General features: G+C 30.7%; 2 protein-coding genes and 1 long non-coding RNA gene across 14 annotated transcripts; 2 read left to right on the forward strand and 1 right to left on the reverse strand.

The window, feature by feature from the left end:
* Window positions 1-4,376: 4,376 nt before the first annotated feature.
* On the forward strand, window positions 4,377-9,663 carry LOC105777077 (uncharacterized). Its single transcript, XM_012600137.2, has 7 exons — window positions 4,377-4,677; window positions 4,757-4,868; window positions 5,570-5,731; window positions 7,338-7,384; window positions 8,773-8,887; window positions 9,113-9,179; window positions 9,260-9,663. Exons 1-7 carry the CDS (start codon window positions 4,474-4,476, stop codon window positions 9,312-9,314), a joined length of 762 nt encoding a protein of 253 aa, XP_012455591.1. The 5' UTR covers window positions 4,377-4,473; the 3' UTR covers window positions 9,315-9,663.
* A 446-nt stretch (window positions 9,664-10,109) lies between these two features.
* LOC105777076 (SAL1 phosphatase) lies at window positions 10,110-17,671 on the reverse strand. Of its 2 annotated transcripts, none has more exons than XM_012600134.2 (8): window positions 17,528-17,671; window positions 17,323-17,404; window positions 14,060-14,130; window positions 13,430-13,632; window positions 11,281-11,491; window positions 10,937-11,035; window positions 10,696-10,849; window positions 10,110-10,364 (listed from the first exon to the last, which is right to left on the reverse strand). In XM_012600134.2, exons 1-8 carry the CDS (start codon window positions 17,591-17,593, stop codon window positions 10,198-10,200), a joined length of 1,053 nt encoding a protein of 350 aa, XP_012455588.1. In that variant the 5' UTR covers window positions 17,594-17,671; the 3' UTR covers window positions 10,110-10,197. The 2 variants fall into 2 exon arrangements, with proteins under 2 accessions (XP_012455588.1, XP_012455590.1); XM_012600136.2 differs by having other exon boundaries at window positions 10,221-10,364; window positions 10,660-10,849.
* Window positions 17,534-22,083, forward strand: LOC105777978 (uncharacterized). 11 transcript variants are annotated; one of them, XR_008189918.1, is made up of 6 exons: window positions 17,985-18,348; window positions 18,420-18,557; window positions 19,250-20,318; window positions 20,635-20,702; window positions 20,857-21,111; window positions 21,668-22,082. It is a non-coding gene; the product is annotated as an uncharacterized LOC105777978 (long non-coding RNA). The 11 variants fall into 11 exon arrangements; XR_008189923.1 differs by having other exon boundaries at window positions 18,012-18,348; window positions 19,250-19,339; window positions 19,447-19,469; window positions 20,269-21,111; window positions 21,668-22,078; XR_008189925.1 differs by having other exon boundaries at window positions 18,018-18,348; window positions 19,250-19,469; window positions 20,269-20,318; window positions 20,635-21,111; window positions 21,668-22,076.
* The last annotated feature ends 3,705 nt before the right edge of the window (window positions 22,084-25,788 follow it).

Here is a 25,788-nt window from a genome sequence, read left to right on the forward strand (position 1 = left end):
GCCCTAGACCTTGTGACTTTTGAAATTGGGGTACACGCCTATGTGTGTTGCCCGTGTACGACACATGACCGTTTGATAGATTGTGTCTCAGGTCGTGTGCACCTAAATGTACCTTGAAACTCAAGTTTACCAAATTGCAGTTTCTTGGACACTAAGCAATTGATTCATCAATCATATAACCTATTCAAAACACAATTAAACATGCTCAAAGCATGCCAAAACAACCGTATTTAGTACTTAACCAATATGTCATTCAAAAGCACCTCAACCATGTACTAAACAATCAAGTAAGTCATTTGAATCAATGCACTATCTAACAAAATGACCAAACATAAATATACATTGATTCATTATTCTAACTCAAGAGTGATAAACATGGCTAATACCTAATTCAACACTTTCATGTCAACCAAATTAAATTACCAATTTCAATAGGACATCTAGCTTATTTAAAGAAAACACCATTTCCAAACATTTACATATATAAACATAATTATATCAAAATATATACATCATTTACGAAGATTATAACTTATATATCATACATGTAATATTCATCAAAACTATCCAAAGACAAAAGATTTTAATCAACTAATACCCCCTAGGTACATGCCAAAAAAGCAAAAGAGGACTTCACCGACATTGAGTACAGGATTCTTGTAGGATGTTGAGTTTGAGTCTACTATTTATCTAACCTATAAACATGGGAATCAATCCGCATTAAGTAGATTTCACTTATTTGAATAACCACAAGCATATCTAAAGCATTTGAATTTATTTCACAACTTTAATAATCTAATTCAATAAAAATATCATATCTTCCAATGAATAAATGTATATAATTAAGTAAATATAATTCTTCCTTAGTAATACCTATAACCAACCTTCTTCAATGGTTCATATAACCTTGATGTATAGTCCAATCAATACATGGCACCCAGTGCATAGCAGATAAACCGCGAAAGAGTTTACGCCCAGCGCTAGTCGGATAAATCGACAAATCTATGTCCAGCACTAGTCAGATAAATTGACGGAAGTTGTGCCCAACGCTAGTCGGATAAACCGATGAATAAATAATTATTTATTTTCACAATTTCCTCATTCATTAATTAACATCATCATTCAAATATGAACATAAGATTGTATATCAAGTATTTAAATAACATCTAATTATTAATTAAATAAATGATTAATAAAAAGGTTAAGTTCGAGACTACGAACTTACCAAAATACGACAGTTGCTATGAATCGAAGACGTCTACTCAGTGATCTTTTCCTTCCCACGGTTGATACCCGATCTATTCTTCTCTTTATTAAATTAACAAATTAATTCCATTACTTAATTTCAATATCATACTTGCTTTTAATTAAATCAATTAACCTTAGATCATAATTTATACTTTTACCCTCAACAATTGACATTTACTCAACTTAATCATTAACATCAAAATTAGCTTGATTGCATCTTCATCTACTTTCCATAACTAACCACATATACATATAATTTATTAACAATCCCTAAATTCTTGAATTTTATAACTTAACACCATGCTAATTTAATTTATAGCATTTAACTCCTTGAAAGCTAATACTAATAATACTCATAATACAAAATATTTTACTTGCTCCCTAAACTTAGTAATTCAACTCAAATTTCCAGCACAAAGAACAATCCACCAAAACAGTCCCTAAACTTCACAAAAATTAACAATTTAACCCCTAATTCTATCAAAACAACTTCAAACATTAGAGTTTTTCAACAATGGCAACTTCCACAAATATCATAATTTCTCTAAATTTCCACATGGGTAATCTACTACATGATTTTAAGGTTCCAAAAATATAAAATTTAATTGAAAATAATCAAATCATACCAATAAAGTTGAGCATAAAAAATAAAACTTAAAGGTCGAATGGTGCTAAACTTTTCTTCTTCAAATCGGTATGCAAAAGAGACGAAGCTTTAATTTTGTTTCTCTTTCTTTTCTTTCCCCACTACTCTATTTGTTTCTTTTATTTTATTCACATTTTCATTTTTATTATAACTTAACATAATTACTAATTTAAGCATTATTATACAATTAACATATATTACATATATATAATTACCTCATAATTATCCACTAACCAAAACTCATCAAATTAATGGACTATTTATTTAAATAGTCCCTTATTCTAACCCCACTATGAAATTTAATACTAATTACTAATTTATCACCCACTTATTTTAATTTAATAATTCAACCCCAAGAATATTTATACTCAAACTTTTAATCCTTTAAACAAATTTCACATCTTTGCATTCCTTAATCCTTAATCCAAAACCTCTAAATTTTTGTTTTCCCGAACCAATTCCCATCAAACCAATTTATACTATTTTCCAGCATTCCCTTAACCATTTTAAATCACGATTTAACCATGTTATTTTGAATTTACAACATTTAAGTCCCTAGAGATTAATATTAACAAAAATCACCCCTCAATTTGACCAAATTAGCCCACAAGGCTTATAATTTACTCATCACCTCAAAGACATTTAACATTCGAAAAAAAACAGTACCTACACTCTTCATGATTTATCAAATCAGTCCCTACTTAAGCTTGGTCTAGCTTCAACAATTTTAAAGGTGCAAAATTTACTAAAGTGATAGCTCAAACACTTACATATATATAAATATAATTTCATAATCACTCACAAATTTAACATCCAACAAGAGCTCTTGGCCGTGCTACTTCTCCCCTCTTTCCTTTTTGTTTCGAAAAGAAGAAAATTAAAGAAAATTTTTTGCTTGGCTTTTCTCTCGCCACTAACCATTATCTACCCTCTAATAATAATAATATATATCCTTTTACAACAAATTTTAACTTAATTATTATACTAACTTAACTAATATAATACTTATAATATTTACTAAAACCGTCCACCATCACACACTTATATAAATAATGACTTATTTATTTAATAAGTCCCTTAATATAGATTCACCTTATAATTTAGTACTAATTCTTACTTTTATCACTTATTTGATTTAATCTCTTTACTTTAATTAAACACTCTTTCGTCAAAATTACATAACCAAAATTTAACTCACTTCTAGTGTAGCTCTGTAAATATTTAATAAAAATATTTACGAGTCTGGTTTAGGGAAACGAGGTTCTGATACCTTAATTTCCAAAATCATCAACTTTATAACCGATACACTTGTACCTTGTCTAACTTTCTAATAATTAAAATTACTAGATCAACCTAATATAATAATGTAATACCTTCGTAACTATGAATAAATAATATTCACTAATTCGATCTTCGAAAAACAACATTCCGAAACCACCATTTTCGACTCCACTGACTTTTGGTCGTTACACCACCAAACAAATATGAGAACCCATTTTCCACATACCATTGTTGGTAGTGGATCAAGGGCGTGAAATCCCCTATACAAGAGTCCATCTTAGGCCTCTTATCTATTCGGGCATTCCACATTACGATCTATTATTGTTGCTCTAATGTTAAATTCTTTGCATAATTTCCCCTCTTATTAATGCTGTGGACATTGTTGAAGTTGATTGGAATATCCGGAACATCTTGCTTACACCTGAATTATCGCAGAACTTGATCCCCGTTGTACCATTCAACAGTTGAAAAATATAGGACGAGTGCGTTAATGCACCACACGTATGAATGGTGACGGAACTAGATGCTTGCCGTTGACGTTACCAATTGGTCACGATTCCTACCCTAAACACCAACTTTTTTTCTTCTCTTTCTTAGCTTTTTTTTTTCTTTTTTGCCAGCATTATTAAAAAAAATTAAATCGGTGTCACCAATGTGTCAAGCAACACCACTGAAAAAATAATTTTTCATACTCGTATGTTATTTGTTTTGTATTTAGGGGAAATACACGTATTTTTTTAGTGTTGCTTAACACGTTAGTGACACCACTTAAAATTTTTTATTTTCCACCAAGAATAATTGTGAAATGATTGGGTGAATTTTGGGTGATGCCGCCTAACACATTAATCAAATTCTACTATACAAAACAACCTATTTTTATGATTAACTCTATGAGCCATTTCATTTTTGTAATTAATTTTTTATATTATTTTAATAAAAAAACTCTACACTAGTTGGTTTTATTATCTATTAAATATATATAAAGCTAATGTATCGTTGATTGAATAATTAGATTAAAAATCCACCGCTTAGAGCGAACGGGCCTACTACAGTATCTAATCTCATCGCCATCGCTGTTTTTACATTAACAGTAAACGCACCGTCCATCCAAACTCAACCGTAATTAAAGGAAATCAAAGTAGTACGATGTTTATGAAAATGTACAATTGGTAGCACTGGAATATTCCCTCCACTCGTCCGTTTTCCTACATTTTTCTTTGGTAAACAAAAAAAATTAAACCTTTTTGAGATTTCCCTAAACCGAAACCTTCCCTCTCTAGTCATTCATCGTTGCCAACATGCCAGCGGTGTTGGAAGAATTTGAGCCAATATTCGGCGAACCCAAGGTCGAATGGACGGGTTCTTGTTCGGGTTTGGGCCAATCAAGCGCCTTCGTTTTCTACGTTCATTCTCCCGATTCATCTCATCTAAGGATTTGCGTCTCTGATTTCCGCCACACCACTTGGGAGTCCGTACGCTCCGTTTGGCAGCTTGAGGACATGGTCTTCTTCGTCTTCTTGATTTTCTTTGCTGGTTTTTTTATTGATTTTTTGTGTGGGCAAATAATGGTTTAATGTGCAGAGGGACAGTGTTGGGATAGGCGGTTCTTGGTCTGACTTCATTCACTATCTGGTAGCCTCCATTAAGTCTGAAGATGTAAAGCTTCTCTTGGAAGCACTTCCTGATTCAAATGGTAATCAATAATATTCTTTTTTTATTTGTTCGGTTTTACCCTCTATGAGGCTGCAATCTAGATCTTTAGCTTTTGTTTTAGCAGCAAAATTTGAGTTTCTAGTTGCCCAAATTAGCTAAGTTTATTGTTGAATTTTCCAATTTATTTAGATTTTAGATAAATAGAATTTATGGCATGAAATTTCACAGTAAAAAGGAAATATACAATGCCAATCATATTGATACATCTTTTCCTTAGTTATATTTTGTACTTCCAATTGTTATTTTCAATTTCATGAGAAGTACCTAAGGTAATGGTCGCTGATCTCATATCCACTGTGATGTTAAATTTTGCCCAACGATCAATCAAAATAATTATGGTTCCAAAATTCAACAAAATTGTACAGGGTTGAAATCAAAGATCTAGCAATACTATAATGGTAAATTTGATGATTATCTCTTTAAATTCCCTTTGGATGGTGTTGGGAAAGTATTCCCACCAGACTTGCCCTTGTAAACTGGTTCTATATAATTTTCATAAACTGAAACTCCAGTTGAGCCAAGTTGGCTCCTTTGACTTGCTTGGAAGGAAGGATGAAGAAATTTAGACTTGGGGAATGAATTATATGAATTCATTTCAATCTTAAACCTTTTGGATTTAAGAAAAAAAAAAAAAAGCAAACGAATTCAATTGTATTGATATTTTTTCTTTCTATGGTTCAGATACTAAATCTGCAAAGTTAGTTGCTCAGAAATCAAAAGGGATGCCTCGCATTTCCTTTTCCCTCACAAAACTTACTGGTGCTGCTGCTTCAGATGCTGTGGCTAATCTTTCACAGGAACTTTTTAAAGCATTTAAAGGCTTGCAATATCTATTTATGGAAGGTCCTATTCTCTTTCCTCATCCTTGGAATCACTTGTCATTTTCTCTTCTTTTTTGTAAGCAACTTTATAGCAGTTTCTTGATTTTGCTATCTTGATTCATAGTTATCCTATACTAATTCTTTTTGATTTTGAGGCACATCCAGTTCTACAATGTTCCTAGTTTGTCAATACCATTGGAAGGAAGGGAAAATTTAAAAAAAAAATTTCTTGCAGTTATCTTGATAACTGACTCTTATGTTTAGTTGGGGAAAAAAGGAACTTATAATGTTTAATAATTTGTATACTTCTATTGTCAGTTAATCCAAAAGGTTTGTCTATGCAGTGAAATCATTTTTGGAACAGACGGTTCTCTATTTTCTTATGTTGGACTTTGGCTCCTGTCATTTCTCAAAACATTATTGCCGAGGAGTTTCAGATTAGGTGCCACAAATTGATATCCAAATGTAATCTGTATGCTTCTTGAAATGTCTGGTTTTTAAGGGGTTATTGGTTTGGGGAATTAATTTTCAGGCTGATTTTGTAGACTTGTAGGGAGAGATTTGCCCCACTATAGAATTTAAGAAGATGCTTGGTGGTTGAAAATTTTATCTTTTTCCCCTCAAAATCCTTATCATGAAAACCAGGTAGGATATGCTGCTTAATAAGTTGCCAAGAGGACCATTAAGTCACTTCTAACTCGATATGAGAAAACCTTATTTATACAGTATCTTCTCAATGGAGGGTTTTTATTTTTGGTATTGAAATTGCTTCTCTCTAGGTGCAGATTCCGTACTCGCAACCACATATTTCTTTACAGTGCATCTGTTTTAGATGAAATACTTACATCCATGTCTTGGTTGTAAAAGCCAACTAAGTGTTTATTGTCAAGTTGAACAAAAGTGAAGTTTCTGGGATTTAAATCTCTTCAAAAGAGAAACTAACTAGCCATGAAGGCAACTGACTTATTTGTTCTGTTTTATGCTCTTAATATCCACGCAAAATTCATTTTTCCTGGATATTACAGGCTTTCCCTGATTTTCGTGTATAAAAATTAAGTGTAAATAAGAAAATTATTCATTAATTACGCATATTTATTACTTACTAAATTACCCACTCATTGATTATGTGGACATCATGCCTTTGACCTTTGCTTGGAAGTAGAAAATCTTGTTAGAGGCCTCAGGGTTTTATTTTGGGTTATGGTATTTGTTTGAGACATTTATCTTGTTTGACTAAGTTTTCTATTAATTTTAGGAATTGTCTTGCACATAAAGATCAAAAGCGTCTAACAATTGTTACATAATATATTGAAAGTTAGGAGTCTCCATTATGTATACCTCATTAAAGTGAGATTTCCTTTTTTGATCTCATGTTCAACAAAAAATGTCTCTTCCCCCGGGGCCTCCATATTCCAAAGGAGTTCTTAATATTTGCAAATATCTATTTTATAATTTATGTTCCTTAACCCTTTGACACTCTCACATCTATAGCAAGTTCTATGTTTATTATTTAAATTTTCTTATGTAAATAATATTACTAGAAAATGTATTAGAAATATTATTGTTTTTGATTAGTTACAAATTTTTGTACCTTCATTAATTATTGTTTCCTTCTTAATTTCTCTTAGAACAAGAGCGCCGTTTGCAGTTGACAAAAGTGATATCAGTTGAAAAGGTATCCTTGCTTTTTTCTAGAAGTCCTCTTTTTTGAAATATAATCTATTTTGGTTTCTCTATCCTTAAGCAATGATAGTTTTAAAGCTCGATAATCACCAACTGGGGGGTTGAACTGGTGTTTTAAAAACTTTAAAGAAATATGATAAACAAAGGAGACTCAATAATTTATAGTGGTTCAGCTCCAACTGCCTACCTCCGCTACCTTAGCTTACCGCAACTAAGGATTTCCCAAATTCACTATATTGCAAGGATAATGTTTAACCTTTACAAAACACTATCTTTCCACTAGGCAAGATAGAGACACTTCCCTTAATATTTTCTATCCAAAAATTTTAAGCAAACCCTTACAAAGATGAGAAATAAGAATAGGGATTAAAGACTCCTCCCAAAGGAAGATATTACAATGATAAAGCTGACTCAATAACAATATAACACTTGAAAAAGAATAAAAAAAAATGGTTGTTCAAGTGTGTGTATGACGAATAAAGAGGATATCAATAAAAAGATTGGAATTTTGTGCAATTGACCTTACAAGCTTGTTTCTTATCTTCAATATTGACTATTGACTTGTATTTATGTCTTCTAACAACCATTGGGACATTTGGAGATGTTGGGAGCAAATTAGAGTCGTTGCTGCAATTAATTCGTGCATTAATTGCAGACTGCAGACCACTTGAATCGGTACAAGTGGACTTGTGCGGCAGAAGTTTTAAAAATTATGACCATTGGAGCCATGAGTATAGGTAGAAGTCCACTTGTATCGGTAGAAGTCTGAGGGTTTCTAGGGTTCAGACTTGTACCAATAGTTGTGTTGGTAGAAGGTGCAGGGTAGACCAAAAATTGCTCATTGACTTGGTTGTATTGGTAGAAATCCCCCTAAGTATAGGTTGAAGTCTGATGCTTGGCTTGAAATGCTCTGACTTACTTCTACCGGTAGAACTCAACCCAAATATCAATACAACTGGAGTTGTATCGGTAGAAGTCTGGAAGAAATCTTGGGGTGGTCTCTGACTTGGTTCTACTGATTCTTCTATGCACTTGTATCGGTAGAAGTGTCCCAAAGTTGTAAAATTTGACTTGAAACAATATTTTTCTAAGGCATTTTATAACTTTAATCATTTGATGAGTTTACAAACACTTGAAAATAAATTTACAAGAGCTTATATAATTGATTGCAAATTTGGCCAAGGAGAATTTATAATTTGACTTTGTTATATCAAAACATTTGAAAAACTAGGGCTAACATATAGATATATGAATGCTTATCCCTCTGGTAGCAGTTGTCTTTTAGTTGGCATATATCTGTGTTTTTATTAATACTTTTAAAATTCATCTGTAGTAGCTATAAAGAATGATATTATTGTAAATAGTCTTTCTATTTATCAGGAAAAGAATGAAATCGTTCAGAGCCAATTGGAGCTAAATTCAAAGAGGCAAAAGTTACAAAAAGCGATAAATTCATTAGATAAAGTAGATTTGACAAATGGCCAAAATCCTCCAGGTAAATTTTGTATTTACTTTTGTGAGATGCTTTTGTGATTTTTCAGGGTTTGTATGTTAACTTATATCTTCAATTTAGCAGTGAATTCATTACCATATGATTTAGGCTTTCTTAATTTTCTATTTCTGTTTTTCTATATCCCTAATTTGAGCTGTCATGGAATTGGTTTTTTAAGTAACTGTTTTTGCCCCCTTCTTTTTTCTCTCTTTTCAAACTGGACACCAGGCAAACAGGCAGCTCAAGGTCCTGGCCCAACAAAAGTGACTAAACGTCCTGTACCTGCACATCGCAGGTATTTTTCATCATTCTTATTAAGATACTTAATTCTGTTGAATCAGTTGATAGCAATGACTTAAAATTTGGTGTTGACAGGGCAAAAGCGAGGGGCATCATTTTGCAGGATAGTGAAAACGAAACGGATAGCTAGAAGATACTTTGCACTCTTGTCAAGTTTGGCATATCATACAGCAAATCTTACAATTTCACTAACGTTGGCATTTTCATTTACTATACAAAGGTAAGTTTTTACATTTATACAAAAGAATGAAGCTTTTAGTATTTTAGGATGTTTGCTGCATTGCTAGGCTCCTCCTGCTGTATCTCAGTTATGTTACCTTTAAATATTGTGCTCTTGAAAAACTTTTAGATACTTGGCCTCATTTCACGCTCAGGATTGTATATATTAGTATATTTCTAACCTTCTATTGATTGTACTGGAAGACTTGCATATTTGACCCATAAAGATTTCTCGCATGGTAAGTTTGTAAGTAGCAAAAGCAGTCAAGAACCCTTTTTTCTTTCAGGTGTGATTTTGGGCTACAAAGCAGGGTTAGTCCTCTTATTTTTGAAAACCTCACCTTTCCATGTTAGCAGTCTGTTTATTTCACAGAATAATTTTTGGAAAACCTTGCTTTGAGAAAAAGCCTTAATTGTAAAGAGATGAAAGGTTTTCTTTTTGAGTAACATAGCATGAGATTCTCTTTAGCTCAGCTTTATTAACGGGGATTTGAGATGACGAAAATTGAAGCACTTCCATTTACCAATTGGGATCTTAAATAGGGAAGATTTTGGGACCAACTATGGCGATAATTTCCCATGGTTTTGATTTGCATTTACATTTTTTAGGACAGATTCTTGGGACATGCTTCAATCATGCCTAATTTTGATCTTAGCTGCAATCAGATGTACTTGTACTTTACCTAAATGCATTGGGGAGAAAATAGGAGATAAGGATATTAGCAATGGAGATAAGGATAAAGCACAAGGATTATGAGGGAAACAATAAGAGAGTTAAAGGTAAGATAGCAATTCTAAGGCTGAGGCTTAGATTTCTGGGCCAGGGAGGCTCTAACTGCATCGAAGAGTAATGGCATCAACTTCTGATTGGAAACAATGATGCCAGTATCCAGATCAAGATACTTTCCCTTGGAAAAATCCAATTGCTTCCCTGCAGCATCTGTCACCACTCCCCCAGCTTCTGCAGACCCCAATAGATTTCATCATATTTTATCAAATAAGATATTTGCAATTTCTGTAACATCTTATTTCACTTAACTATTTCTGCAAATGGCATCATCATTTACCTTGTCTGTAAATGATACCAACATTCACTTTGAATTGGCTACTTATAATGATTAAAATATTCGAATTTGAATATGCAGTTTTCACATCAAATCCCTATGATTAAAATATTCGAATTTGAATATGCAATATTCACACCAAATCCCTAGCATTAATGGGGGTAGATTAAACCAATGTAAGTAGTCACTAACCTTAAAACCTTCAAGTTTAAGAGAGATAGGTGTTACCAGTTACAACAATAGAGCCAGCAGCATGATCCCATATTTTCTCTCGATACCCATTGCGAGGAAAACGCAGATATATGGCTCCATCTCCTCTGGAAAGAGCGCCGTACTTTACCTGGCTATCCATTCTAATTGGTGCTGCTTTGACCCCAAGTTTCTGTTTGAATCTCAATATTTTCATTATATTCACTACATATATACATTAAAAAGAGAGGGAGAGAGAGAGAGAGAGGGAGGAGAGTACTTGGGCAATTAAACTGGATAGATCATGCATGGAATGTGCTGATTCATATGACTCGAAGAATGAAGCTTCTTCTGGATTTTCAACAGCACTTACCTGCACCTGAATCCCATAAATATATATAAGTTGCAACTATTTTACTCAGCAACAAAATTATAATCAGGGATCTAAATAGCTACTCCAACTCTGTAGACTTTGTAATCACTATTCTGTAGTTTCGGCTCTCTCTGCCATCATTTTTTTTGTCAATAGAAGTTGGTTACGAGAGTATTCGTTAAATGTAACTAGATAAAAGACCTATTTAAAAGTCGCAATTTAATCCCAAATCATAATAAATCATTTACGACCTTGACCGTGGAAGAACCGTCAAGCAGCTGCATATAAGTTCCTCGACCAACTTCAGCAAAGAAGAGACAACCAACTTCATTATTTGGAGAATGTGGATGAGCAACACTGATGGAAGTTAATGGAAGATTTGGACAAGCCAGCACTCCCAAAACAACATTTCCTCTGTCTAGCAAAGCCAACGCCACTGCATATTGATCTCCCCTTACAAATCTACTCTCAAATTTCAAAAGCCATACTAATTCATCAAAGTGCCACTGATCAGCTATTTCAAGAAAGGATAATGTATAATTTACCTAAATAATAGAAGTTCGCAATCAAATACGCAAACTTCAATGTCATGGACTAACACTGTTAGTTAAAATGGCTAGTGTCATAAATTTGCCAATAAAATAATGACACGACATTTTATTTTTTATTTTTGCTAAAATAATCTTAAATTTAAATTTGGGAATTTTTGTTTAAATTTTAGTTTTTTTCAACTAAAAATGAAAATTTTCATAAGTTATATATTTTTTTGTTAATTTTTTCCTTAAAAGTTTTCATTTTGAAATTAAGAAAAATGATAATTTGGAAACCAAAAGAATTTTTAAATAATAATAAAAAAAGATACCTTCAAATGAAAAAAAGAAAGGGGTCGAGGAGAAAGGACGGAAAGGGGGGAGGCAAGGGATAGTGTGATTGGCCAACCCAAGGCAGCTTGCCCTTCGCCAACAAACCAACCTTACTATTTGGACTTGAATGTAAGAGTAATATGAATTCAAAAGAAAAGAACGCATGTAATATGTTTAATATGAATATATTTAATTCTTCTCTTTAAAAAATAACATATTTATTTATTTTTCTAAATTTTCACATGTTTTTTCAGGATATTTATAACAGTAATTTTTTTTAAGTAAGTCCGAGCAACATGGTAAACATAAATGATTATTATATTGACATAATAATATATTTAACTTTCAATGTTCATATATATATTTTCAATTTGGTCATTGGTCTTTTTTAGCTAAATTTCATCATTAACATCTGAAGAAAAGTTAGATTGCTTTTTTAATGGAAATATGGACTAAAACATTAATTTGTTAATGATGTTGGCATGGTAATATGCATGACACTTCACATGTATTTCATGCTAATATGATACTATTTTTACTTATATGTCATGTCAACAAATAATTTAAAATTAAAAATATTTTATGAAATAAAATAAAAATATCATAAAAATTAAAAATAAAACAAGCACATGTGGATTGCCATACGGGTTGCCAAGTTTAAAATTTTAATATTTTAGTCAATATTTTTGTTTAAAAGCAATAATTTGATTGCTTTTTGAAATGTTAATAGTCAAATTCAACTTTTTTAAAAGGTTGAAGGTCAATTTTAGCTCAAAAAGAATAAGGGCCAAATTAGCAAATGATATAAATATTAAAGCTAAATTTGTTATTATGCCTTATAATATTAGACATTAGCTTCTTTATGGGTTAAAGTATATGGGAGGTCTTTGTACTATAGGGATTAGATCAAATTAGTCCTTCTATTATTAAATGGATCAATTTAATCCCTATACTATTAAAAGAATCAATAAGTTCAAAATTTAACATAATTAACATTTATTTTAAAATTTTCTTAATTTTTTTCAATTGTAGTTCAGTTTATAACAAAATATTTTATTTACAAAACTATAAAAACTATAAAAATATTAACTTTGTTAAACAATAAATAATATTTTTTAAACAATAAATGTTAACATTGTTCCAAGTTGGCCTTATTTGATTTTTTTAACAGTATATGGGCTAAATTAATCCATTTAATAGTAGAGGGATTAATTAGATCAAGTCCTTATAATAGAGGGATTTCTTAGGTCATTCACCCTTCTGTATGACTTGAGAAAAATCACTCATGTAAGATAGTAATAAGTAATGATGTTTGAGCCAGACCAGATCGCTCAGTGAGATTGGTTAGACTGGGAATCAACATAGACCAATTGAATCCGCTAAAAAATTGATTGAGTAAACAGTTGAACCAAGTCTTTTGCTTTTTATTTTATTTTTTAAAATTTTAATGATCATTTAATCAAACTAGTCGAACCGACGAGCAAATGACCTAACTAATCCAATTCTAAAAAGATTGATATTAAGTTTTGGAGCTCACCCTTTAGTGCCGTCTATAGGATCCAAAACCCAGTGTCGACCTTGGGAGCCACCTTCAGATTTGCCACTGTCAATGGCTTTAAGAACATCTTCTGAGGATAAACTAACACCGTATGATCCGTCACTAGTTAGAGATTCATTCACAAGTTTAGTAATTCGTTCTACTATTTCCCCACCACCATCCTTGCGAAGATCATTCGAATCCTAAACAAAATCCAAAACATCATTTAGAAGAAAGTAAAAAACAAAGAAAAAAGGATGGTTTATGAATCTTCCTACGACTAAAGATCGGAATGGGAATGTAGCAGAAATGTTACCAATTCACCATCAGTCTATAGTTGGTATCCATTATAAAGGTGTAGTATTTTTGAAAACCAGTCACCTCCTCCATGAATGTATAAATCCATCCCACCTTAATACTTTCCCTCTTCAAAATACGTAAAAGATAAAACATTCTCCAAAGTTCTGAAAATATCTATTCTATTGTTTCCGAACATTCATGAAGGTTCGAAAATTATCAGACTTTTGTGTGTACCAGTCCATAAACACCTTTTAAGTAGAGACAGATAGGATAACCTCCAATTATCCTTCCTACTTGCAACCATTTTTCAGAAAAAGAAGAGATTTTTACCTCCTCGGCAACTAATGAGAATTCACCGGGAAATTCCTGCTGCAGCACAAAACTAACCAGTGCTTGTGAGCCTGATGAAAGTTTTAAAATTTAAAAACATATCTCAGTAAGATTTGCCAATCATGAAGGTTGGAAGATGCTGAGGTCAATAATATACAAAAATTAAGGACTACTATGCTGAGGTCAATAATATAATGTAATTAGTAATTACACTCGAGATGTGCTCAATTAATATAATTTTAAGTTAACCAAGTTGATAATTCTTGTTTTACGACTCTAACTTGATTTCAAATATTTTCGAATTGAGTAGAGTGAAATGAAATTTGAGTCGAGTCGAGTCGAATCGAATCAAGTGAAATTATTCCAGTTAAATTAAAATTTTAAATATGTCAAATTAAAATCTTAGTTGCAATATAATTAATTCCACGTTAGAGAACATAAATTTGAAACACTATATATTTGAAAGCTCCTTCAAAGCAAAATAAAATAAAAATAAGATAGTTAGGTCCTCAAAATTATTATTTTAATTTTTTAATTTTAACTTTTATATATTCTTTGAATTTTTACATTTTTAAATAATTTTAAAGCTTTTTATGAAATTTTGTAATTTTTATCAATATATTGAATTCTTTTGTAATTTTTGTTGAAGAGATGAATTTATTTATATTCAAAATTGACAAAGATGAAAGAGATATTTACACCAATTTATTATTTGAGTTAATCGAATTATTTGAATTATTCGAGTTGTAAAATTCAACTTTATAATTTAACTCGACTTGAACTCGAAAAACTAAATTAATTATTTGAATTAACTTTAAAAAGTGAATAAAAGTTGGAAAAATGATATTTTTCCAAGTTGAACAATACATATAGCAGAGCCATAATATTCTTTCAACATTGAAAAATTCTACTTATTTCAGATTGGAAACTCTAAATATACTAGGAAAACAAATTAGGAAAGGCAGTCAACAATTAGACTGCAAATATTATGCTTAAAACGATAAAAATTATTGACAAGGGAGAAATAAATTTTTTTCAACCAATCATACTTATATTAGTCTAATTGATAGACTGCAACTAAATCCACTCAATTTAATTATAAAACCTATCACTTTTATTTTACAAAATTTTATCCACAGTTTATCTAAAAAATTAGTTGATAACTAAAGTAGTGAAAATTAGAATTATGTAATTTATAAAAAATTAATATAAAAGATAAGAAGTTTTGATTGAAATAATAAAATTAAGTTTAATATATGCGGATAGTTGTAGTATAAAATTTGAGATTTGGTCTATATATTTTAAAAATTTAAAAGTTTAATCATTTTACTTTTCAATATAAAATTTTAGTATAATTATTATCGTTATTGATAGTTTTGTCAAAATTGATCAATTTAACATGTTTATTTTTGTTAATCATTAGCCTAATCAAAATTTCAATTTGAACAATTTTGACAAAAAAATATTTAAGATTGAACCGAGATTTTAAATAAAAAGTAAGACTTAGTTTTAACATTTTAAGTATAATGACTAAATCTCAAATTTTGTCTAAGTATAGTTAGTTAAATATTTGAAATTCATTGTATTACATATTAAATTTTACTATGATTAAGTTTTTATTAATTTTATATAGAAAATTAAAAACACTATTGTAATTATATAACTTCCGTTGTGTATAAAAGGCTTAATTCATTATTTGGTTCTTGAAGTATACTAATTTTCTTACTTTGATACTTGATTTTTTTTACCCAATTTGCTATTTAAAATATGCTCCCGTTATACTTTTGTCCATTAAAAAAATTGGTGACCAATCAAATAATGTCACATGGTGTTCTTTTATTAAAAATATTATTTAATTCAAAATTTGGACCATGAAATATACCATTTTTCACTTTAGAAGTTAATTTTATTATTATTATCAAATATGTATATTCTTTTATCAAATATTTGATTAGGTTATGTTGATAGAGTAAATTAAGAGAATAAGTTAGATGGAAACAATAATTTTATAATTTCTTTCTATTTTTATAATATGTATACATTTTTTCTGAATTTTAATATATTTATTCCTATTTTATAATTTATATATATTTGATAAAAATATATTTCTTTAACAAAAGAAAATGTATATTCAATAAAATTTTTTACCGAAAATGAATTTACTTTAAGGTCAAATTGTGAATTAAACCCTTTTTAAGTTTTTTTTAATAAAGTTGTTAAAAAACCTATTGTCACGGCACATTCAACTATCAGAATATTCCACGTGGCAATTAGGTTTATTTAAAATAAAAATATTGATCCATCATTGATTAGACATTGACTAACTACTGATCGATGTTGACTTGTATTGATCAACCATTAACCATTGTTGATCGATATTGACCGACAGTTGAGTGATTAGATGGCGCTGTTATAATATGCCACTACCTTCTTTTTATTTTTTAATATTATATATAATATATTGTTTAAAAGGTAAAAGTATATATAATATCTAAATAATTTAAAAATTTTAAACTTTTTATAAAATTCTAAAATATATAAATATAAATTTTTAAAAATAAAAATATTATATGAAAGTTTTTTTGGGTAGAAAAGAGACAACACTAGGCAATTATAATAACCAATTCATAAATTAAAAGGATCTAGACTCGATCTTCAACCAACAAATCTCTAATCGAAATTGACATAACTGCAAATAAATGAAAATATATATCTAAATTTCTAAAATCTCAAAACTTTATGTATATATATATATATATATTTGAATTTTGTCAATTTGTAGGTAAATGTTTTCATTTTAAATAAACTTAATTGCCATGTGATACATTTTCATTAGTTGGATATGTCATGTGACACATTTTGATTGGCATCATGTGTCAACTAGTTTTTAACACCATTACAAAAAAATTGAACCGGATAATAAAATGATAATTTAAATATTAATCTGGGACAAAATAAAAAAATTAAGTCCAAATTTAACCTAAAGCTTTAAGAAAATAACGGATGTATGCTTTAGGTAACATTGAAAAAAAACTTTAAATACTAAATTAGAAAAGAATTAGATATAAGAAAATGAGTATATTTGAAAGCAAAATTGTGAATTAAGCCACACAATTTCAACTTGTGGGTCTTAATCATATGCTTAAAAGGGAATTGAAACACGTTCTGAATCCAGAATGTATATTTAAATAAGAAACAAAAAGATTAAGGCAAAAGAAAAGAGCAAGTCAACGAGAGGCGCAAAGAAAGTTAAGGAAACGTACCATAATCAGCTACTGTTACGGGACTTTTATTCCTACCATGTTTTGATCGAACATCTGATTGAAGCAACGCCTTTTGAACTTTCTGAAACCCACACAAACCCTAATTCAGTTTCCATAGAAAAATATTGAAAATCCAAAACAGAAAATGCAGAGAAAATGGGGGTTTTTGTTTTTGTTTTTGGTTTTTGGTGAGAAGGGAAATTACCCGACAGAGACGAGCAGCGAGAGAGGCAGCTTTGATGGCGGCAGCCAGCTCTTTACCATAAGCCATTGCAAAAGCCTCAGAAGGAGGAAGGGGCAAGTACTTGAGATGAAGAAGAAGAGAGAGGGTTGCGACTAATAAAAGACAAATTTTAAAGTACGAAACTTCGCGCTATCAGCCGATTGAGTATTGAAATTTCCAGCAACTTTCAGTTTCACTTTCTCGTTCTGAATAATGATTAATTTATATCCGACCAAAGATATTTATTGTGAAATACTGAAAATTCATTGGCAGCTGATGTGTGGTGCTTCCTCAATCATCACCTAATTGTTTGTTTAATTAAGTTTAATCATTAGTCAATAATTTATGAGTTTTATTTTGTAAATTTCAGCTTCTAAGAACATACCATGCCTTTGCAAAAATTGTTATATGTAGAATGTGATTAATGTGTTATAACAGTCAAATTTTGGTACAAAATTCAATAAATTAAAATTTTTCATATCAAATCATTAAGAATAAAAAAATTAGATGAGAAAGTATACTTAAATCTATCTCAAAATTGACAACTTTCTCTTTTTTAAAGATGGAACCACAAAAACGTTCCCCACTTTGCCCTCACCCACTTTCTCCCTCCGTTCCTTCCCTATTCTCTTCCAATTTTTCTGTCATCTTTTTCTGCTTTCTTTTTCTTTCTCTCAATAGAGTTTTTCTTTTCCTCTCTTCCGTTTCTTTTTCTTGATCTATAAAATTCCACCGATTGTTGGAAAGACCAAGAGAGGAAAATTAAATCAAAATTAAATCACAAGTATAGGCAAAAGCGCAAGGTGAACTAAATGGTGGAACTTTATGATTGCCATGATTTCTGTAGTTTTGATGTTAACATTTTGCTGTGCAGATAACAACAGATGAACATGTTGCCGAGATTAAACACTTGAAAGAGGAAAATGAACAGTTAAATGCTGAGAATAGAAGGTTAAAACAGAAAATACTGCTCACCCGTGGGCAACTTGAGCATCAATGTTTTTCAGCCCAGGTAACCAAGTGTTTGGTTATTTTGAGGTTTCCCTCTTTTCATGCTCCATCAATATTCAGATATGATGACCTAATTAATTTCCAGGAAGGGTTTTTATTTTGCATTTTTGGGTTTGCTTCTTTTGCTGGGTATTTTATTTTGTCTTGGTTCTGGTTTTAATGCCCTTTGGCTTGCTTAAAAACTCCGTTTGGTGTCTGCTAACTTAAACTTACTATCATTTTGGATTCACATGATCTTCGTTTTAGTTTAGTGTATGGTATGGCGTCGAATTATGTAATTTTAGCTTAAGCTGTTAATGCTTTAATGGGCCTTGTGTGCTTAAAACAGTAATTTGTTTGCTGTAAATTATTGATTCTAAACTCTGTTGATTTTTCTAAGGTTTGATATGTATAATTTTTTTTACTATATGTTTCATTTATACCATTGATTGCATCTATAGAATTTATGTTTCATAGTATACATGTTTCCTGGTGTTGGAATCTTGGGTGTTCATTTATACCATTGATTTTTTTAATTATGGCTGCAGCCAAAATGCAGAGAACAAAATATTAAAACAAGGGTATTTAGTTGCTTTTATTTTACCACTACATCTACTTAATTTCATAATATCTAACCAAGGGCATTTAGTTACTTTTATTTTAGTTTGTGCAGTCCATAGGTCTGAAGTAGAGTTTTAACTTCATTTTTCCAAGGTATTTAGTTACTATCCTTATCGAAAAGGGGTGCGGCTTGTGGAGTTTCTACATAATGTGCTTAATCTAAAGACCCTTATTCTAGATCTGGTATGAAGAATTCTCTAAGTGCTCTTATTCATTTATCGATAATTACATCAAAACTTGAAGCATACAAACCAACTAACATCTCTTTTTAATTTTGTGTGGGAGTTTAGGCTGATGGTGAAGAAGTATTGAGGTCACTACTTATACTTTCTTGTTTATCATTTCATATCAAGGAGACCAAAATTTCTGGAGTTGATGAAAGCAAATATGCGTTTGAAATGATTAGTTATTTCTTGAACTATGCAATGGTTCTAGAGAAGCACATATTAAGAATGATTAACCTGCTTGAAAAAAGATGAATTGTGTATCTTGAAAAAACTATTGAGGTTACCAACGAATTCAAAGAAATGTGAAGTTGTCGTACACTAGTATTTCTTATGTTATGGTTGGAACTATTCACTATCTCTATAAGTTTGGTTTTGTGTAGCACTTTTGAGAAATTAAATGCCATATGGTGTTGTGGTTAGAAATGTTCATTGTTTGCTATATGTGTATTTGGTTTATGTAACAGGTTAGAACAGTTTGTTGAATGTAGTGGGTTTGATTTTGGGTAGCCCTTTTTGTTGGGTTCAGATAGAAGCAGCTGCTTCGCATGATAATAGAATCATTATTTTGTGGTTTTGATTTTTCCTCTGTCATTGATATTCAACGTTTCACTCAATCATAAAGAACATCATATCATGCTTGTACGTTATTTCTACAAGCTATTATATTTGGACTATATAACAGAACAAGCCTATTTCTACAAACTATTACTGTGCTCCTCGGTAAAGCATATGTGCATCTTGAATGTTGTACCTTATTTTGCTGGTGGATATATATGTGCTTTGGTTTCATGAGGAAATGCAATGAGATGCTTTATTTATTTTTACAGTTTTTGTTGACAGAGGAAAACCATACTCACTTGAATCTTCATTTGCTTTGTAATACAGGCCAGAAAGACACCATCAATGGAATCTGTTGATTCTTCTGGTGAAGAAGAGTAAGTTATTCATTACATTTATAGCTTTCTGTTTTATTATTTGGATTTCTTTTAACTAGTATCTCTGCATTTGAAAACTTACTCAGGCTTTGTGCTTCTGCAATTCTTGCTTAGCACAAGCATGAATCTTAGTCCATCTTAATCATTTGATAGTCAATTGTTTGTATGATCTGACTCTGAGATTGCAGCTAATGTGGGCTGGTTTTTTTAATCATTGCTGATTTGTATTGATAACATTTGGATCAACAAATTTCCCATCCTCACTACTTTCCATATCTAAATGATTGACCTATTTAAAAACTAAATAATCTAACAGGTGATGGTGATTCCAATGAAACAAATCAACCCCTAAAGTGGAATATAAATCATTTCCACAAACTAAAGGTAAACAAAAGAATCAACCCCACAAATTCTATTCTATAATAAGTAGTATCAATTATGAACTAAAACAAGATAAATCGATGCTTACCTACTTCAAGTATAGGAATAATGATTGACAATTAGTTGGTGTGACGGATTTACTTCTGTTCCAAACCAGATAGAACATCTCACCACCCTTTGTGAGTTGAATTTCGATTATTGTATTCATTTGAGGTCATTTCCTCAAGGGATAAAAAGTTTCACAACACTCAAGAACCTATACATTCGAAGATGCCCACATTTGGAAAAGTGGTGCAACTAAGGGGGAGGAAAGGGTTGGCTTTACATAGCACATGTTCCCTGTATTGAAATCACGGCTTATTTTAGCATGGTACTCTAAGCGACGAAGATCCCATGGCAGTCTCTTTGCAAGGTAAACTTTACCTTTTAGTTATTTATGTAGTTTTTTTACTTTAATTCTATCTTTGCCTTTATATGTGCCTTGATTATCATCCTGAAATAGTTGACCAAGCCGTTCTCTTAATAATGTTTCTTGTTATGTCGTTCTATGTTATTTGGACTCGGGAACAAATATGGGGCGTATTAAATGGCCAAGATGAGTATTAGGTGCAATATAGCCTTTGCATTTTGACAATTTGTGTATATATCCCTTTTAATAGTTGACCTACATTTGCAATCTATGTTACTTGGACTTGATATGAGTCTCGGAAATATTTATGCATCCAACATGGGTATGTTAATTGTTTTTCCATGATTTTGATTCATTTGGAGACTTTGGAATTATTATAGCGTGACAATCATGTCTGAATATGCACTGGATATGGGTGTTAGACATGGTTGGTTTAAGAAAATTAGAAGAGTTAGAGCAATATAATTTGCAATGAAAAGCCCAGAATGTATCGATTCTGAACTGGAAAAAAAGAAGCAAATTCAAGGTTTTAATTCGATGCATTGGGCTTATTTTGCAGGTTTGGTGATTGAACATTTGGCCTAGCAAGTAAGTTGTTGAAATGTAAGCCGGAGTTATGAATAACAAGGTAATGGGCGAGTGAAAATGCTGTTATCTAAGTTCAACATAATCTGCACCATCTACGATTTATGTTATTTGGATTCATTCGATTGTAGGTGTTGAGTAAAGTATGTATGATGTATCTAGTGTAGGTCTATTCAATATTTTTGAGATTTTTATATACAAAATTCTTAAAAGATCCATGTTTAAATGTTAATAATACTATATGCTATTTGCTCAAAAAATGAACTTGACAAAATGAAAAAAAAATGGTAGCTCCTTAGTAGAACCACTAGTCTCTCTCTGGCATGTAATAATTTTGAGAAAGAAAATATTGGTATAGTTATTGTTTTATTTTGTATTCACATGTACGTGTCGATCCAAAGTTTTAATATTATTCCATACTAAGATTTTTTTAATAATCTTTTTACTTTTCTATTTTTAATGAATTTTGGATAATTTTGTTGAAATATAATTTTGTAAGTTTTATAATTGATTGGATTTAACATATTTCTCGTATAGATATTATGCAAAGGTATTCCTTCAAATAAATTCAGTTTATAACGTAATAATAAAGTCATGAAAACTTGACTCTCCTAAAATGGTAAATTTGTTATAAAACCTTTTAAATTTTATCAAATCATAAATTAATATAATGATAAAATTATAATTTGATCTCTTATAAATTAATTATTCATTTTAATCCGTAAAATAATTTTTAACTTCTCATTGCTTTTAGCACATTAAATATGTAATGCGTTTAAAAATAATAAAGTAGATTATATATTATTTTAATAATATTATATATTATGATTTTTAATTCATATAATAATTATATTAAGAATGTTATCAAATTGTATATTATTTTATTAAATTATATTTAATAATAATTATGTTAAAATATGATTAAATTATTTATTATTATTTTAGTAAAAATATATTTAACAATAATGTTATTAAAATTTAATAACAAGAACAATAATTATCTACCTAAAAAAATTCTGCTAAGGGTATTTTGGTCATTTAAGCCTTTTTCCTTATATTATTACAACATCTATTCTATTCAACCAAACAAAAGAATGCTATTATTCCATTCTATTCAACCAAACAATTGAATTACTGATTACAGCTCTATTCCATTACAGTGAATCAAACGTACCTTGGATGTGTAGCATGGAAATTATATGTATTGTGACCTAAACATTTCTATTTCTAACTAGTCCTCCTTAATCTTAGTGAGATCAAATCTTACCAAAATCAAAGTGTAAATAAACCAGAAAAACGTTATTTCTGTAGAAAATAACCTTAATACGCGTAAACTGAAATAACTGAAAATGTGTATAACAAAAAATTTTAAAATTCCCACTAAAACTAAATATCCTGAAATGACATTACATCCATATGAGCTATGTGCTCATAAAAACCTTGGGGGGTAGTCCCTTAGTAAGCAAATCTACAATCATGTAATTTGTCCCAATATTCTTTATAGACACCTGACCCACTCTGAACTCTTGCTTTAAAAACCATGAATTTAAAGTCTATGTGATTTGACTTTGATGTGCTCTTGTTGTTATTGGAACAAATGGCTGCAATTTATTGTCACGATTTGTAACTTAGAGACAAAATTTTACATCTATATTCCACTAAAATTGAAGTCTGTATACCTGGCGATCTCTAACTTTTTAGACCTCCGATATGTGATTATGTAATGATTTGTTTTTTGAAGATAATGTATAAACCTTTTGTTGCCATGTAATGTTTTGTTTTATGAAGATAATGTATGAACCGTTTCGTCGCTTTCCAATGATCCATACTTGATTTGCTCAAATATTTGCACAACATCCCAACAATGTACGCAATATTAGAACACATACAAATCTGAAAATACATTAGACTTTCCACCACCGAAATGTAAGGAATCTTCTACATTTTCATAATCTCAAAATCATTCTTGGGCCATTGATTGAAACCATACTTAATCCCAATAAACTTGTAATATATACAATTAGTAACCAAAGTCATCTCGAGATAGAATAAGATAATCACTTAGTAAATATTGTAATACCACTAACAAGAGGCATGCTTAAGCCCATAGATGGGCTTCTTTAATTTGTAAACCATTGACTTTGCATCACCGAACACAAAGTTTTTTAGTTGCACCATATAAATTGTTTCATCAATGTTACCTAAGAAACGTAGTCTTGACATCTATCTAATGTAGCTCAAGGTCAATATATGCCACTAAAGTCATTATAACCCATTCTCCACTGGACTTTCTTAATGGCATTAGTTCTTGAGGTTGTAGAGTTTGTTACCTGATAGAGAGATTTAACGATATTGTCTTGATCCAGAGTTGTTATTTGAACAATATCATGTATAATAGACTGTTCCTGATCTTTATCAATAACAATTGAAAAAATATGTTGATGAATATCAACATATTCTTCTTCAAAGACAATTTCATTAATTCTCTCTCTCCCTTACAAACTCAACATCTTCAAAGAATTGGTATTATCCATATTAAAAATACCTTAGTAGTGAGATCATAAAATTTGTAACCCTTCAATATTTCAAAATATTCGAAAAATCAAAGGGATCAAGAATACCATTGGACACAAGTTCTCAATTCTCCTTTTAGAAATATAACCTAATCTCTTATGCCACAACAAAGTCAAATTCTTGATGGTTAATTTGCTTTTCTTACTTCAACTTCTATCGAATCACGATTGCCTATATACGTAACACCCTATACCCAGCCCGGTCGTCGAACCCAAGTAACAGGATGCTACACCATCGTCTCATCATCCACATAGAATAATATTTCTCATTGTCATGCGATTACCATCATAATCAAATAACTATATGAGGTTTAAGTCTAATTTATCTTAGACGAGGTTAAAATTAACTAAACAAACATTAAACAATCATGTCACGTGTTAGAAGCATGCTCAAAGACCACTTAACATAAATCTCCAAAAGATCACATATGTATCGATACTCATTCGATGGTATCAATATTTCTCATAGATGGTATTGATACCATTTAGAAAATTGGTACCAATTTAGCATTCAGTTTTCCTACAAAAAATTAAAACCAACAAACTATCGATACTAATAAAAAAGCATTGGTATTATTACCCCGAGCACCGATACTCGAGAAATGGTATCGATATCAAATTGAGCTATTGACTTCCTGCACATTCGAAATATGGGGGTATTGCTACTAAATACCTGATTATCGATACATTGGCACAAAACATCAAAAATAGAACCAAAACAAGGCATTTGACACAACCATTCATATACCAACTCATCATGCATTTAAAAGTCAAAGTTTAGCATAATAAATATTCGAATTTTGCAATTCCATGCGTCATCAATAATTTAAGCTAAGCAAACCGATGAGTAACAAATCCAAGTAATAGTTATAAATCACCTACTCAAACGATAAATCTACTTGGATCACTACCTTGGAAATTTCCACACCGCTCGCATTGCAATGCTAACTGTCTGTAAAGGTTTAAAAAGAGTGGGTGAGCTTAAAAAAGCTTAGTGAATGGTCAGAATAACCACCAAATAGACATGCATTCATACGTTAAACAAAAATGACCAAAACACAAGTACATACACAATTTACTATGAGAACATACTAACATATTCATGTAATATTAATAAACTCATTTAGCTTATTATTCACATGTTCATGCACACATCACATATCGTAATATAACAATTTATAAAATCAAAATTAATGATAATTTGGAACTTGAGGCTATGAAACATAAAAGTGGGCTTTATCACCACACATTGGATACACAGATCTCCATCACACGAATGACTCAAAGCGTCTAACATATCCCATAAGTGTAGGATAAAGCTAAACACTCTCCAACACACCAACATATCCCAATGAATTGAGCTTAGATCGATATTCCCTTATCCCTCCAATCTGTCCCGGGGCCTCAATGCCCAAATCACAAAACACAAGGGTAAGTACTCAAAATCCTATGGTATGCCAACCATATCCAACAGTTTTAAGAGATCACAAGGCCAAAATATCCGCAAATATACACATTTAAT

Source organism: Gossypium raimondii, chromosome 10 (genome assembly GCF_025698545.1).
Source record: "Gossypium raimondii isolate GPD5lz chromosome 10, ASM2569854v1, whole genome shotgun sequence".
In the NCBI taxonomy this organism is placed as follows: Eukaryota; Viridiplantae; Streptophyta; class Magnoliopsida; order Malvales; family Malvaceae; genus Gossypium; species Gossypium raimondii.